This window comes from Megascapheus bottae, chromosome 11, assembly GCF_031878675.1.
Source record: "Megascapheus bottae isolate mThoBot1 chromosome 11, mThoBot2.hap1, whole genome shotgun sequence".
NCBI classification, from domain to species: Eukaryota; Metazoa; Chordata; class Mammalia; order Rodentia; family Geomyidae; genus Megascapheus; species Megascapheus bottae.
In genome coordinates, this window is record NC_143519.1 from 39,087,454 (window position 1) to 39,104,837 (window position 17,384).

The 17,384-nt window shown below is 36.8% G+C and overlaps 1 protein-coding gene across 1 annotated transcript in view; it reads right to left on the reverse strand.

The window, feature by feature from the left end:
* The window catches only part of Vwa8 (von Willebrand factor A domain containing 8), a 281,874-nt gene that overhangs the window by 107,798 nt on the left and 156,692 nt on the right, over positions 1 to 17,384 (reverse strand). The window contains 4 exon segments of the mRNA XM_090342080.1: positions 1,376 to 1,575; positions 4,514 to 4,652; positions 7,848 to 7,889; positions 7,891 to 7,957. Of these exon segments, the coding sequence (XP_090198206.1) occupies positions 1,376 to 1,575; positions 4,514 to 4,652; positions 7,848 to 7,889; positions 7,891 to 7,957 (448 nt within the window).

Genomic DNA, 17,384 nt, shown 5'->3' on the forward strand with positions numbered 1-17,384 from the left:
CTCGAATATAATTTCTTTTTATTTTGTTTTTGTTTTTGCCAATCCTGGGGCTTGAACTCAGGGCCTGGTCACTGTCTTTGGACACAGTTTGATCAAGGCTAGTGCTCTATCATTTGAGCTACAATGACACTTCCAGCTTTTTCCTTGTATGTGGTACCATGGAATTGAACCCAGGGCCTCGTGTATGCTAGGTGAGCATTCTACCACTAGGTTATGGTGCCACTGGCCCCATAACTTAATTCTTTACTTTTTTTATTGTCTATCTTCCTGTACTAGATTATAAACATTTTTTCTTGTTTTATTCACTGCAGTATTTTCAACAATAAATGCAAGATACAAACACACATACATACACGCACACACACACACACACATATATACAGGTATATATATGTATATGTATATATATCCATAGAACAAATAATATTCCAAGTATAATACTAGGTAGACATCCGGCTGATGATAGGTACACAGAAATATTACATTATTTTCTATTGGAAAAATAGATCAATTAGACAGTTAGAATTCTCACTAATTAAAACAAAGGTTGTCATTTGAAAACAAAACCTGACTTTTATCTATATCATCTGTTTGGAATATTTTTAGTCTGACTCTGAGCATCTGTGCTTTACTCGTGAAATCTTAGTGTGCTAATCCACAGAAGTGATAGGTAGAAGTTGAGCATTATTATATAGTGAGGAATGGATCTCAGTATGCTCCATTTAGCAGATTTATGTGGCTTTCTTTACAGAAAGAACATCATTTAGGTCTCAACTGTCATCCTTAAAGTGGATATCTCAGTACTTTTTTTTAGTATTGTCCACAGTTAGTCCCGTAGACATAATCCTGTTTCAATAAAACACTTCAAATGACTTGAAATTGGCGTTTATTTTCTACTTTAGTTGTTTGTCTTTCCAGGAAAAATGCAAGCTTCACCCAACTAACCTGCTTCCAAACTGTTAGACTCTACCTAGAGGAAGATGGTAGCCTACTATCTACTGGCATTACTGATAAAATACAACTCCTGACCTTTCCCCAGTCCCTTTCCTTGATTTTAATAAAAGCATGTACTTTCAGTTACAGGTTGCAAATCACTCTTGCCTTTTCTTTTTTTTCTTTCTTGCCAGTCCTGGGCTTGAGCTCAAGGCCTGAGCACTGTCCTTGGACTTTCTCAAGGCTAGAGCTCTACCACTTGAGCCTCAGCACCACTTCTGGCTTTTTTTCTGTGTATGTGGTACCGAGGCATTGAACCCTGGTCTTTGTGCATGCTAGGCAAGCACTCTACCACTAGGCCAAACTCTCAGCCCCAGTCTTGCCTTTTTCTTCAGGCAAGTTACTCTTACCTGTAGCATGTGAGTAGATTGGTACACATTACCTGCTCTTCATGGAGAATAACCTGACCCTTGAGGGGACTTCCCAGTGGTGCCACTGTCACAAAAGGTTGCCAAACTCCACTGGCCATTCTTGGGAAGATGTCAAAAAAGTCCACAAAGGAGACATTTTTCCCAATCATATCCATAAAGTATAAGGAAACAGGATTGCATGCAGCTACATACAGAGTATTGTTTTCATTTTCTGAAATGACAAAGAGTTTCAATTTTGTGGTTTGCAACCAATTTTCAGATTAGTCAAGAGATCTAGTGAAAAATGAAACCATGAAAATGCATACATAAAGAAACTCAGCAGATGATATATAAATGATTTGACCAATTAGGTTGAAAAGACTTTATGAAGCCACTTAGTTGTGTTTTGTTTTGTTTTGTTTTGTTGATCATGGGACTTGAACTCTGGGTCTGGGCACTGTCTCTGAGTTCTTCAGCTCAAGGCTAGAAGCCCTACCCCTTGAGCCACAGTGCCACTTCTGGTTTTCTTGTGGTTAATTGGAGATACGAGTCTCACAGACTTTAGTGCCTGGGCTGGCTTGGAACTGTGATCCTCAGATCTCAGCCTCCTGAGTAGCTAGGATTACAGGCATGAGCCACTGTGTCCAGCAATAATTAAAACTTTTAAACATCTTAATCTGGTGAATTTTTTTTCAGTGGTGGGAATTGAAGCCAGGACCTTGTACATGAAATCCAGTGGCAGTCCTATAGATAATAGTTTTTAAACTTCTGTTCATATTTGACTATTTCTTATTAAAATCTTCCTTTCCAGTCTAGGCCCAATTTCTTTTCTTTTCTTTCTTTCTTTCTTTTTTTTTTTTTTTTGGTTGTGGGGATTAAACGCTAGGCCTGGGCGCTGTCCCTGAGCTCTTCAGCTCAAGGCTACAACCTTACCCCTTAAGCCACAGCGCCACTTCCAGTTTTTTAGTGGTTAATTGGACTTTAGTGCCCAGACTGGCTTTGCACCGAGATCCTCAGATCTCAGCCTCCTGAGTAGCTAGGATAACAGAATTGAGCCACCGCGCCAGGCTGATGGAAACATTTTCCAAAATAAAACCAAAATACAACACAAAATATAACATATGTTCAAAATGGAGACAATACTAGAAAATCTGGGCCATATGTATACACGTCCTATTTATAATCTCTGATATACATACAATATTATATCCATATTATATGCTAATATATGATAAATTTGATTATATACTATAGTATTTATAAGTATGATTATACTATGTATAAAGATTCAAAACCCAGGACAACCAAAAACAGGAATAAAGAAGAATCAACAGAAGGGCTAAGGAAGACATACATTATTTAGGTGATAATATAAGCTGTGTGCATTATAGTTCCAAATATCAGAATTATAGAGTGCACGATTTATGGAATTTCAAATGACTTCATTATGAACACAAATAAGTTCAGCCTCACATTTACTGGGAAGTTTCCTAAGATGTACAGAGCAGCAAGGAATACACAAAAATGCCGGTAGAAAAGTACTTTATAAACATGTTAACTGTTCTATTGCAGGCATTTAGTACCACTGAGTCTTTGGCTTAGATACATAGACATGTAATTAATTCCAGTTCTAACCAAGAAAATGCTTTTTTCTTTCACAAATGCAAAAAAGATTTAAAAAATTGACTTCCTGGTTTCGTGAAGGCTCCTATGTAACCCTTGCTGCTACACAGCTCACTTGTGAAAGCAGGAAAACAGCAGTTGTGTTCTTGGTGAAGCCTTACTGAAAAATGTATATAGGTCAGGTTGCTTTTATAGATGTTGCAATCAACTGCTAGCAAGAGCCACAATGTTAATTATCTGTTAGTAGTGAACAAAACATTTTTGCTAATGAGGCTAAGTAGCTCTGTCCAGTGAATTGTAATTGGTAACTACAGGGTTGATGGCTGATGGCAGAAGAAAGCTCATGGCTATATGTTTGCCATTTGCTTGTAATAGTTCCTGCTTTGCAAAACACGATTTTTGGTGATCTAAATAAAGCTCTGCCTGTCTTGTTTGAGATTTTACAGCTACACTTCATTTTTAATGTAACAATTCCTTTTCTGTAAAATGCTATTTTTGGTGATTAAAAAATAAGAAAAAAATCAAGCTTGAAGATGTGGGTAATGCTAAAATAAAAAGGTTGAATTATATTGGAGACAGCAAAAGAATTATACTATCCTGGGTCAAATCTGACTGACTAGCTGGAGCTACCTAGAGTGTTTGGCTGAGAACAGGGAGATCATAAACACTGTTAATGAGAAAAGCACTGCAACTCACTTGCTGCTTATACAGAAGGGGTGAGATGATCACAGTGTACTAAGGATACCTAAATAGAAGACAAGGGCCAAAGGTCACAGACTCATACTTTCTCTTTACTAGTGAATGCAAAATATCTTAATAACAGCAACAACTTTTCACCACTAAGAACAAAAAAAAACCCTCTAAGTATTTTTGCAACAATATTATTTTTGCAATAGTTGACTTGGAAAATTAACAATATTGATGGACGTTTGAAGAACACAAATAAGGTACTTAAAAAAATGTGGGCAACTTCCATTTTAGTCAAGTTAGAGAGACTCCCTTCCCCCAGCCACTGCTTTGTTTGTGTCACTAGTAATTGACATCAATTGAAGAACTTCTGCCAAAGGTACCTAGGGCCACTGCATGAATCAGTAAGTAGTGGCATCACTCCAAAAGCATGGTACCAGAAATTCAGATTTGTATTTGTCTTCTTTACAATGCAAAGTTTAATGACTGCAGATCACTTCAGCCTCGGTTTTGTGGTTCATGTAATAACCAAACTGGAATCCCAGCCCCCAAATCCAGCGTTTCTCCTTTTTCTTCTTCCCTTCTATTTTTAGCACATTCCTGGGTGTGTTTAACTTTGTGCTACAATTGTAATGAAAAACAGACATATGCACACAAACTTAGCAGTACTTATGTGGATTCCATAATAGCATTCTGTTAGGTTGTTACAGGAAATTAGTTCTAAATTATATGTAATTGCTATCCAATCTCCAAATCACCAACTCTCTCCTTGATGCATAGGATTATTTTAAGCCCTCTCTCTTTTTTTTTTAAAAAAAATCACTGCAGAAAGAAAAGATCAAAAGAACAAGCCAACATACCATGTGATACAGCAATGTCACAGATTAAATTAGTTTCATCCAATGGTAACTTCCAGGAAGCATATTCTTCAGTAAAGCTTAGGGCTCTTCCTTCATGTCTTTCTATTGGATATTCTTGTATGTTTACAGGTACTGGACCCTATACAATAAAATAATTATCTGAATTTGAGTGATCACTACAATACAGAACAGCTAATGTTCTTCAAAAATACAGAATTTATACTAAAATCTTTAATATAATGATAAACTCTTCATTTTACTGTTTGGTGTAGTACTTATAACAGTAATTACCCACTACATATTTATAAATGCTTTAATTTGTGCTATCACATTTAATTTCTTTCCTTCTTTTTTTTGGGGGGGGGGGTCAGTTGTGAGGCTTGAACTCTGGGCCTGGGCACTGTCCCAGAGCTCTTCAGCTCAAGGCTACCATTCTACCACTTGAGCCATAGCATCACTTCTGGTTTCCTGGTGGCTAATTGGAGATAAGAGTCTCAGGGACTTTTAGTGCCTGGCCTGGCTTTGAACTGTGATCCTCAGATTTTAGCTTCCTGAAGAGCTAGGACCACAGGAGTGAGCCATCAACATCCAGCTCCGTTTACTTACATAATATATCAGATATAAAATCTCAAAGGATTTCTCACTACTTCATTTTTGCTTAACTAAGAACCCATTTTGAAATTCACAGAGCTATCTAAATCAAGTGAATAATTTGTAAATTAGTAAACCAGAGCCCAGTATATTTATTGTAGAATAATTTTTATATATAATGTTAAGAATGTAATGGTTGACACTATGGAAAGCAGTGTGGCACTGCCTCAAAAGGCTAAACATAGAACTCCCCTATGACCCAGCAATTCCACTACTTGGCATTTACCCAACCATCCAGAAACAAGGGCATATTAAATCCACTACCACAACAATGTTCATTGCAGCACTATTCACCATAGCAAAGATATGGAACCAACCTAGATGTCCCTCAGTTGATGAATGGATCCACAAGATGTGGTATTTGTACACAATGGAATTCTATGCTGCTGTCAGAAAGAATGACATCGCCCCATTTGTTAGGAAATGGAAAGACTTAGAAAAAATCATATTAAGTGAAGTAAGCTAGACTCAAAGGAACTTAGGCTCAGTGGTTTCCCTCATTTGTCATAATCAGTAGAAACCTTGGGCTCTACTAGCAGAGATCTGCAATAGAGCAAAATCTTGATACATAAGGCCATATAGTATGAAGCTAATTGAAAGGACCTCCAGGATATTGAAACAAAAGCCATATAACGAATGACTGTTGTCCTTAATATACTATGCTATCTCTCATCTCCTTTGCTGTCCCTTGGGTATCTCATATTGTTACAGTATCTCACTTTGTTATCTGATATATTGAATTTATTTGTATTTGGTTATTTGAAATTGGATAGGGAAGGGGGCAAAACCAAGAAGGGGGGTGGAGGGTAGGGGGGAGGGTAATGGGTAACAAGACATGTGAAAGGGTATCAATGTATGTGAATTAATGTACCTTCTATCTGGCAAATATCATGTAACCCTTTTATTAATTACAATAAAAAAATTAAAAAAGAATGTAATGGTTGAGTCTTCTAAAGGGATTGTAAAAAATAGAAATTTATCAATAATCAATAGTATTACTGATGAAACAGTATGTTGCATATATTGATGACTATTAATATAAAGACAAGTACTAAGTTAATAATGTTATGAATATTATTAGTTCTGGATAATTATAATTAGATATGACTTCCAGGAAGGATTTTTATATCTGTAAGCAAAATTTCAATTATCTTGGGGCCAGGAGTTTGGCCTAGTAGTAGAATTCTTGCCTAGCATGCATGAAGACCTGGGTTCAATTCCTTGGTACCACATACATAGAAAGAAAAAGGTGGAAGTGGTGCTGTGTATCAAGTGATAGAGCAATAGCCTTCAGAACACCCAAGGACAGTGGTCTGGCCCTGAGTTCCAACCCCAGGACTGGCAAAAAAAAAAAAAAAATCAATTACCTGGGCTAGCTACTGGCATGAATGATCCCACTCCTACCTAGTCTTTATCTTAGGAGCTAGAAGACCAAAATCTATATTCTTCATATTCTCTTTTTCCAGTTATGCACAACTTCATGAGATTTAAGGCAGATTTGAGATTTGGGCATTTTCCTGCAGCTACAGCAGCCAAGAAAGCAGTGAAAATATGAGCAGTCTAGGCTCTACTGAAGGGATGACAAATTATGGCCCACAGGCCAAGTCTGACTCCACTCTGTTTTTGTAAATTAAATTTTAGCTGAACACAGCCATATCCATTTGTTTATATATTGCTATGGCTGCATTTGCATTACAATGGCAGAGTGAAGTAGCTGGAAAAGAATCCACATGACCACATAGCCTACAATATCTACTTTTATCCATTTACTGAAAAGTTTGCTTATACTGCATTCCCTGGCATCAGGAATAGTAGCAGATGAAGAACATTACCCTTGAAACTATAAATCCAGTGGAGCCCTCTGACTTCTGTTCTTCCTATTCCTCTTTACAATTTTGCAGCTACCTAATCTCCTAGCATAGACTCATTTCTGCTTGAAATACCTACAGTGATTCTAATTTCAATTAATGACTAGTAATCCTTTGTCACAGACGGCAACTCGGTGCAGCAAATGAAAAGTCATTTTGTTTTTCAATTTTTGTCGGTCATGGGGTTTGAACTCTGGGCCTGGACTCTGTTCCTGAGCACTTCAGCTCAAGGCTAGAAGCCCTACCCCTTGAGCCACAGCACCACTTACAGTTTTCTAGTGGTTAACTGGAGATAAGAGTGTCACAGACTTTAGTGCCTGGGCTGTCTTTGAACCTCGATCCTCAGATCTCAGCCTCCTGAGTGGCTAGGATTATAGGCGTGAGCCACTGCATCCCACCAAATTTTTTTTTAAAGCAAAAAGTTTTAATTCTATTAGAAAACACAAGACAGGTGTCACAAAGAACCATCTCAGTTCTCTAAGTACCTTTGAAAAATATGTAAAACACCTGACTGACTCTCCTGTACAGTTGTTCTCAAATATTCTATCTGGCCATTAGGAATTGCTAGCACTGGGTTCCTCTGAAGTCAGCCTGATTTGGAAAGTATAGAGTAGGAGCCAAAGCTAGAATAGAATAGAATAGAACAGAACAGAACAGAACGGAAGGACTAGACTAGAATACAAGGAATAGAATGAATATCTATAAGAATATGTCATTTCTGAGATTGCATACATTATATGGAATTTCTTCAGGGATGATAGAGAAAAGTTTGTCTAAGGGTGAATATTTGAACATGAAATCATAAACATATCAACCTTTATGTCAATATGATGAGTCTCTGCTGGGCACAAGAGTTTTCTGCATTCCATTTCTTGCCTGACCAATTGTCCAGTAGCCCATGAATGTCTGCTCTGGCAGAGGCAACCTGTCAAAGATGATGGGAAAAGTAGGCATTAGTTAGGCATTTGTTTTTTTTATTATCAAGCCATAGGGAAAAGTGAATTAGGTATTACCAACTACACAAATAAATTTGAAGAATGCTTTGCTTAGAAGTGAGTTATACTTCATTTTATTTAAAAGACAATTTTTAAAAATGTGTTTACAAAGGACATTAAGATGAAAAAGATACCATATTGCATAAACTTGCAAGGTAAGAAGATCTCATCCATTTTTATCTTGATGACAAATATAAAGTTTTCTTCCTTTACTTGGTAAAATATTAGCTGGTAAAGTGTTAGGAAGGCTTTAAAAAAACTGGAGCAGGGCTGGGAGTTTGGCCTAGTGGTTAAAGTGCTTGCCTAGCATGCACAAAGACCCGGGTTCGATTCCTTGGTACCACATACATACAAAAAAAAAAGCCGGAAGTGGTGCTGAGGCTCAAGTGGTAGAGCTCTAGCCTTGAGAAAGTCCAAGGACAGTGCTCAGGCCCTCAGCCAAAGCCCAGGACTGGCAAAAAAAAACAAAAAACAAAACAAAAAACTGGAGCAATCTATCCAATTTTCAGTTTATGCTTTCAAATTTGGAATTATATAACAACAGCATCAATTACTATGAGGCCCATGCTTATAACTCACCTATCAAAGTGGCAGAGTGCTAGCTTTGAGCAGAAAAGCTCAGGGACAATGCACAGGCCCTGAGTTCAAGCCCCATAAACAACAATCCCCCCCCAAAAAAAGCAAGTACAGTAACACGAAAGTATGAAAATAGAGACAATATATAAGAATAAAACCAACTCTTTTACTCACATTACCTCTTTAATCCCTCTCTCTCTCTCTCTCTCTCTCTCTCTCTCTCTCTCTCTCTCTCTCTCTCTCTCTCTCTCTCTCTCTCTCTCTCTCTCTCTCTCTCTCTCTCTCTCTCTCTCTCTCTGTGCATCCGCCCCCCTCCCCCACTCAGGGCCTGAGCTTGGCCACAGCAGTGCTTTCAGCTTTTTCTATATATGTGATACCAAGGAATCCAACCCGGGTCTTCGTGCATGCTAGGTAAGTACTCTATCCCTAGGCCAAAATCCTGGCCTTTCAATCTCTTTTAAAGAGGAAAAATTTGTTGTTAAGTCATTAGAAATTTCTTGTTCTATGATAAGTTAAGGTAAAAAAATGATTCAGAGTTAAAGCTCTCTAAAAATAATACAGGTGAAAACAAATTAAAATGTGTGTTTGGGGAGCTGGGAGTTTGTCCTAGTGGTAGAGTGCTTGCCTAGCATGCACGAAGACCCAGGTTTGATTCCTTGGTATCACAGACATAGAAAAAAGCTGGAAGTGGTGCTGAGGCTCAAGTGGTAGAGCTCTGGCCTTGAGAAAGTCCAAGGACAGTGCTCAGGCCCTGAGCTCAAGCCCAGGACTGGCAAAAAAAAAAAAAAAAAAAGTGTGCTTGGAACAAACTTAATGATCAGTAAAAGGGTATTATGTAGAAATCATTTTATTTTCAGTAAAGCAGTCTAATATAATGGTTCCATATGTTTAGCAAGACCATGATAGGTTTTTATTATTTTTCAAAAAATAGGAAACTATACATTTTGGTGAAATTTGAGTTTTGTCTTTTTGAGATGTTAATTTCTTAAAAATAGAGGAAAGAAAAATAAATTTCTAATCCATATGGCACACATCTCTCAAAAGGTCACATGTACTTTTGAACTTGCCATCTAAAACACATTTTAAATAGTGGGATAACTGTCCTGATTAGTGACCTGTGTTTACTGGAAAAATGTGTGTGGGTGTGTGCTGAGTTAGAAGAAGATTGACTATAATTGTGGTCTTTTTTTGAATACTAATAAAAATGTATTAATATCAACAGGACTCATCTCCTTGTCTAGAATCTCTCTCAGAGTTTAAGGAATGAACCATATTCTTCACCTCATCTCATAAGTTCACCAAAGGAGAATAAGAAAGAATATAAAAGAAAGAGATAAAAGGGAAACACATTACTTCATCTTCAGTACACACGATACAGTATTAATAAAATGCAAAGTGATCTGGGTTTTACTTCTGGTTCTTTTATTAGACACCTTGGGAAGGAAATGCCAGCTAATATATCAGCAGTAATTTCTTCATTTGTGAAAGAGGGGGATAATCTGTAAGTTGCCTTATAACTCAATTTATCTGTGATAGCCAAGGAAGTGAGAAGAGAGAAGTGTCAGTGGTGATTTAAAGATCTTGTATTATCCTGGTGCTAGGGAGTGAAACTGGATATTTGAAATGAAAATATCTATTGCTACAAGTGGATTAGGTGTGCTTTGTTGAAATAAATAACTGGTCTTTTGATGACAATAAAATAGCTTCACATCTGGAAATCTAATTAGAAATAGAGAATTGTTTAATAAAAATGATCCTGGTTGATATCCAGTATAAAAAATGGGTTTACGGCTGGAGATGAAGCTTAGTAGTAAAGTGTTAGCCTAATAGCAAGATCTGTGGCTTAATATTCAGCATTCAAAAAAAGCCCCAATATATATATTAACAAATTTACAAAAATTATATCCAGATACTAAGAAGAAATCATCCATCTGAGAAAAAGAGAGAAAAATTAATTATGCTCAATTTCCAGTTTATAATGACAATGCCCGAGATGTTCATATAATCTGCTTTGGATTTGCCAGCTCATTCCAAATAACACTCATGGAAATTACAGGTTGACTAGTTCTCTATAAAAATAGCACTGGCTAGTTGGCAGCATACAGGAAGGACCTTAAGATACATTATATAGAATTTATTCTGGAACCACATACCAAATTGGACTGAAAGACACAAGTTCATGGCATTCTGAATTGCACAGATTGACTCTATCCTGTTCCCTGGTAACATGGAATGGCGTGTGTGTGTGTGTGTGTGTGTGTGTGTGTGTGTGTGTGTGTGTGTTCTCCTGGGGCTTGAATTCAGGGCTTGGACATTGTCCTTGAGCTTCTTTTGCACTTTACCTCTTGAGTCACAGTTTCACTTCCAGCATTTTTAGAGTAGTTAACCAGATATAAGAGTCTCACAGACATTCCTTCCAGCGCTAGCTTTGAACTTAGATCCTCAGATCTCAGCCTCCTGAGTAACTAGAATTATAGGCATGAGCTATCAGTGCTTGGCTCAGTCTTTACTATGAATTCTAGGCTGGCCAGCTGAGGTAAATCATAGCCTTTCATTTACTTACTGCTTCTGTGCCCTCCCAGTGAGGTGGCCATTCCTAACTGCCCCCCTTCAATATGTTAGTAAGCATGGAAAAGGGGAAATATACTTGAATGTGTTGAATGTGTAGGGTTTGGAATTTGAAACATAATCAACAACAATTTAGGGGTAACTTTAAGCTAATAGTCAGCAAAAGGTTTAAGTATGCCATTATTGACAACTAACTCTTGACAAAATTTCAGATTGTGTATACATGTGTGTGTGTGCATACATGTCAGTTCTGGGGCTTAAACTCAGGCCTGGGTACTGTCCTTGAGCTTCTTTTGCTCAAGCATAGTGGTATATCACTTGAGCTACAGTTCCACTTCTGGCTTTTTAATGGTTAATTGGAGAGAAGAGTCTCACCAACTGCCAGGGCTGAGTTTGAACTGCCATCCTCAGATCCCAGCCTCCTGATAAGCTAAGATTACAAGGGTGAGCAACTTGTGCCTGACAGACTTCAGTTTCTGATTTGATTGAAACAATAATGGCATTTTCCATGGTTTTAAGATTCTGTCACTTGTATTGTTTAATTCTGTTGAAATCTCAGCTGGAATGATATCTGGATTTGATTTTAAGAGGGGAGGAGGATGAACTTAAGACCTAAAAATAGCACTACTTTAAAAAAATCTTCAGTGTCATTTACAAATTTACGCTTTTTAAAACAATGATATATTTCTATTCATTTGTTGTGGTATTTCTTAATCCCTTTTTAAAGAAATAATAAAGACCCACTACAAGTTTTAACCAGAAGAAAGGTAAGCATCAAAATTATGACGGATCAAATTATAGCACTTGAGGAAGTTACAGAAAGGAAGAATATTCTTTTGTAAACATATAGACATTTCATAACATGATACATATGGACATCATGGAACATTGTCTGAATGCAAGGGTTTCAGACTACTTCCATAAAGAGGTGAGCTAGGGTTTTAAAGAATATGTTCTGGTAAATTTCTACTTTCTCTGAACTTTCGCCAATACTATTTCTGGAGTATGAAAGAAAACACATGAAAAAGATTTGGATCTTTCTAAGGGTATTATGCAATTGAAAGTTGTTGACCTGCCTATTATCAACAATTTCCCAAACATTTCTTTACCACAAAAACTACTAATTTTCATGGGAATAATGAAGCCCTTTAGGGTAGTTCCACCAATTCGAATTATGACCAGCTTTGCATAGAAAAAGTAATTCTAATTTTAGCGGGCCTCACTCATTCCTAATGTTTTCAATCCAACCACTGGCAAAGATTAAGTCAGGTTGTCCAACTGAGTTCACTGGAGACTTTCATAGAGTATATTCTCAACAAGTATTTCCAGCTTGGTTCTTACTCTTTCCTCTTATTCTCCAGCCAACCTATGCCTTACTACTATCTCCAACTGTTTCTTGCTATTCCTGCACATATTCAGCATTTTTTTGCTTCCTCAGAGTGCCATTACCTCTCCCCAGAGTTCCTCCCTGCTATCGCCTCCATGGTGAGACCGTTCTCATTCTTAAGGTCCAATCCAAACATTATTTCCTTTTCATTGCTCTCATATTTCTTTTTGTGTATCATGAATCCCCTGATCTTTTGGGTTTCCAAATAAATTTACACATGTGAAACAAAGTTCCACGAGATATGTAACTTTCAAGTTTAAGACATTATGGTAAACAAAATTTTAGGGAGAATATGATGGTCAGAAGTACATTTATAAAATCCATGACAAACATTTAAAAATTACTAGAGAAGCCAAAATGTTAAAAAAAAAAAGTTTGTGATGGGAATACATGAAATCTACGTACAATCTTAGTAGTTTTACATTAACTACCATGTTGTATAATAGATCTCACGAACTTAAAGTTTGAGATGTGAAGTCAGAGGGTGGGAAGTAGAATTTGGATATAATTATAGGATACGGCTAAGTGAAATGAACTCTCCAGGATAAAGAAACAAGAGGTTTATCTTTGTGATTGTTGTTCTTAATGTACTATATAAAGCTATTTCTTTTCTCTTCTTTCCCCTTTATGATTTATCTCATGTTGTTACTGTATCAGAATGTGGTATATTGTATATATGCTTATTTGAAAAAGGGAAAGTAAGGGAAAAACAAAATGAGTGGGAGGGGGTTGGGGAGAGGGAAAGTGGGAGAAATTCATGGGAAGGGGTAACAATATTCAAGACGCTATATACCCACTACTTGATGAATGTAACTGTAACCCCTCTGTACATCACCCTGACAAAAAAATAAAAAAAAAGAAAAAATATGAAAAAAGAAAATATCCATTTCCCTTTAAACAACAATATTTGGTACTAGCATCAAAATCCCAGTAAGATCCTCCCTTGTTTTCTGCAAACATTAACACCTCCTTACCCTGAGTTTCATATGTTGTTGGCAAATAATTTTTATTGCTAAAAATGGTGTGTGTGTGTGTCTTCATTCCTTCTCTGCCTGATTTGCATTTAGAAATTATGGCTTTCACTTAAGATTTGTGTTCCTCTTTCTCTTAGATCCTGCAGAGGCGGCAGTAATTTGGATGTGTGACACTATGCAGTCTCAGTGCTGTGGCCCAGCAATTCTCTGGACCACAAATGGGCCAGAGCACATGCTGTCCAGCTTTCTGCACACATCTTGGGCCATCTTCTTTCTTGCACAAGTTGCCAGACTAGAGTTTCTGGGCCTGGGTTTCATTTCCTTCATCTTTCTTTAAGTTTCACTGCAAAATGATTATTTTCTTTCTTCTTTTTTTCCTGATATCTGCTATAAATACATCTTAATGTTTTATTCTTTTCTTTTAATTCTAGTCATCCCCAAAGAGAATGACAAAGACTGAACTTTCCTCAGTGGTTGATATTTTTCTTAGGGGAAAAAAATTCCCTTAGAGTCTGAAAATGTGACTGTGATTGAAGCACTTTAAATGTAACATTTACATCCTAAAGTTGACAGTTTTACGTTTTCTTTACTAAATTCTTAAATCCTTGAGAATGAGGCTTATACTGTACTCATTTAAATATCTGGCATTTAAAAGCCATTGATTCTAGACCTAATTCTCTCTGGCTGTTGCCTCAGTTACCGCGTGGGTCCTCATTTGTCACTTGAATTCCTGCAGTTACCTCCCAATGGATCGTTCTGCCTTTAGTTTCCCTATCATGCAGCTTAGAACATGCAGAAGATGAAAAGGAGCTGTCCTGTGACTATTCCTGGCTCTTACCTCCCACTCTTCAGCACCTAGCAGCCTTCAGCTAACCCTCAGTATTAGCCACCAGACTTCTTCACTTTCTAGTATAACATGTCTTCTTGAAGCTTCTCAGATTGATGTGTTCTCTTCTTTATTTGCCTAGCAAATACCAATTAATACTGTTTTTCGATTTCTTATCTTCTCCATGGGCACACTTCAATGATCTTAATACTTTGTTCCCTCTTGGGTACAGCTCTAATATAACAAGTCACTCTTTTTGTTTTGAGAAAAAATTCTCACTTAACGGCCTGGGTTCTCAATCTTCCTGCTTCTACCTCCCAAGTGCTAGGATTTTAGTTACATGCCAGCATTTGGGGCCAAAGATACTCTTTCCTTGACTATTTTCTGAAGTAATTATAAGATGTCTGACAAAGATAGCAGAGCTTCTTTTTAACTTTAACTCCCTAGGGTTAGTATTTAGGAAGTATGTGTTAAGTGAATCAATATTGGTTACATTTCAACTGACAATATTTTGACCTTGTTGGTGAATCTTGTGTTGTGTGTCTAGGTCTTACCATTTGTTTTTCTTAGAAGACCCTCATTAAAAATGATGTACTCTGTTTTACAGGCTTATTTGACAGATACAGCTACAGCAAGAACTGGGAATTTCTAGCCAGTCAAGTGAAAGGCTTTGTAAATCCTTACCTACAGAGCTTAAATGATGGAGAATAATTCCATAAGAATATGTAAGATGGGTATGAAAGAAGATCCACACTACTCAAAAATTCCTACCTAGACTGGATATATTTAAAACATTTTTCATTCTATTAAGAAATTGAAATGGCCGGTACCAGTGGCTTACACCTGTAATCCTAGCTACTCAGGAAGCTGAGATCTGAGGATCCTGGTTCAAAGCCAGCCGGGGCATAGAAGCCTGTGAGATGTGAGACTCTCACCTCCAATTAACAGCCAGCCAGAAAGCAGGAAGTAGCACTATGGCTCAAGTGGTAGAGCATGAACCTTGAGCTGAAAAAAACTCAGGAATTGGAATCTTGTTTTAAGTCTGAAGAATGTGAACTTATGTCTCTCTCTATAGATATATGTGTGCATATATATGTATATATAGATAGATACATATTAGACACCTATATAATATATATCTATACATATGTATATGTATATATACATGTTACACACACACACACACACACACACACACACACACATATATAAAACATCATGATCAGTGATTTCCAGATTGATTACTTAAAATCCCAAGGTTCCTTTTCTTTTTAATTCATTGGTGATGGGACTTGAACTCTGGGCCTGGGCATTGTTCCTGAGCTCTTCAGCTCAAGGCTACTACCCTTCCCCTTGAGTCACAGTGCCACTTCCAGTTTTCTGGTGATTAATTGGAGATAAGAGTCTCACAGACTTTTTAGTGCTTGGGGCTGGCTTTGAACCATGATCCTTAGATCTCAGACTCCTGAGTAGCTAGGATTACAGGTGTGAGCACTGCTCCCGGCCCAAAGTCTTTTAAGCAAAAACAGTGTCTAAGTTTCAGTCCTCAAACAGTAATTCTGACTCAGAAGTTATTTCATCTGCATATCAATTTTTTCATATCATCCTGAGAATCACAATGCACAATGAATACCACATATATTACAGCTCAGTCCTTGCTGCCTAACCATAGGTAAGTCTAAACTCCCATGCCTCAAATTTCTCACCTACAAAGAGCAATTATATACATACATAGGCATATATCCATATCATAGGTTTATTATGAATATTATATAAATTCATTCAGAGAAAAAAAATCTGAAAAAGTACCTGGCACATTTTTTTTTTTTTTTGCCAGTCCTGGGCTTGAGCTCAGGGCCTGAGCACTGTCCTTGGATTTTCTCAAGGCTAGAGCCTTGAGCCTCAGCACCACTTCTGGCTCTTTTCTATGTATGTGGTTCCGAGGAATCAAACCCTGGTCTTCATGAATGCTAGGCAAGCATTCTACCACTAGGCCAAACTCTCAGCCCTACCTGGCACATTTTTATCTATAAGCATTTCTACTATTACTGTCATTACTGTTTTATTATTATTATACTATAACAGCATAAATATTATATTTAAAAGTATTTACATTCTACTATAGATATATAGAATGACAAATATCTCATTTTAAGAACAGTAAATTGGAAAATGGCCTACAAATTTAAAATAAAACATTGCATTAAGTCACTTAAAATGTAGGTTTAGGAAAGTTTTTTTTTTCCCTTTTAAGCCAAATGTTTGCCAATATGGCACAGCTCATAAATTATTTTGAAACAAAAATTTTAATTTGAAATAGCGTAAAAGAAACTTCAAAAGGATAAACTTACTTGAGGGAAAACAAAACTTAGAAATTTTATAGCTATATCTATAATATCTAGATTTATAGTAGATAACTCAGAGACTTTGGTTAGATGTTAATTATGTTATATATGTAATATATGTTATGTAGATTATATAAATGACACACACATTATACAGTAACATTTAAAACTCAAGAACATGTACGAACTCATATCCCCTATTTGTGCTTATAGTACTAAAAAATCATATTAGTTCATGTGTACATAAACACACACCATCAATAACCTTGACAAGTCATTGCTCTGTAGACCAATCAACACAGAATTACATGCAAGCTCAACATGAAGCACGTGTGTGTGTGTCTACATATTTATTTATTTATTTTTTTGACAATCCCGGGGTGTAAACTTAGGATGTAGGGACTATCCTTGAGCTTCTTTTGCTCAAGGCTTATGCTCTAACATCTGAGCCATAACTCTTCTTTCCTCTTTTTTGGTGGTTTATTTGGAGATAGGAGTTTCATGCATTGAAACGGGTATCAATGTTCAAGAAGTAATGTACTCACTACCTGACAAATGCAACTGCAACTCCTCTATTCACTACCTCTACAATAAAATATACTTAAAAAAAGAGTTTCATAAACTTCCTGTCCTCATTTGCTTTGAACCTCAGATCTCAGCTAGAATTACACATATGAACAA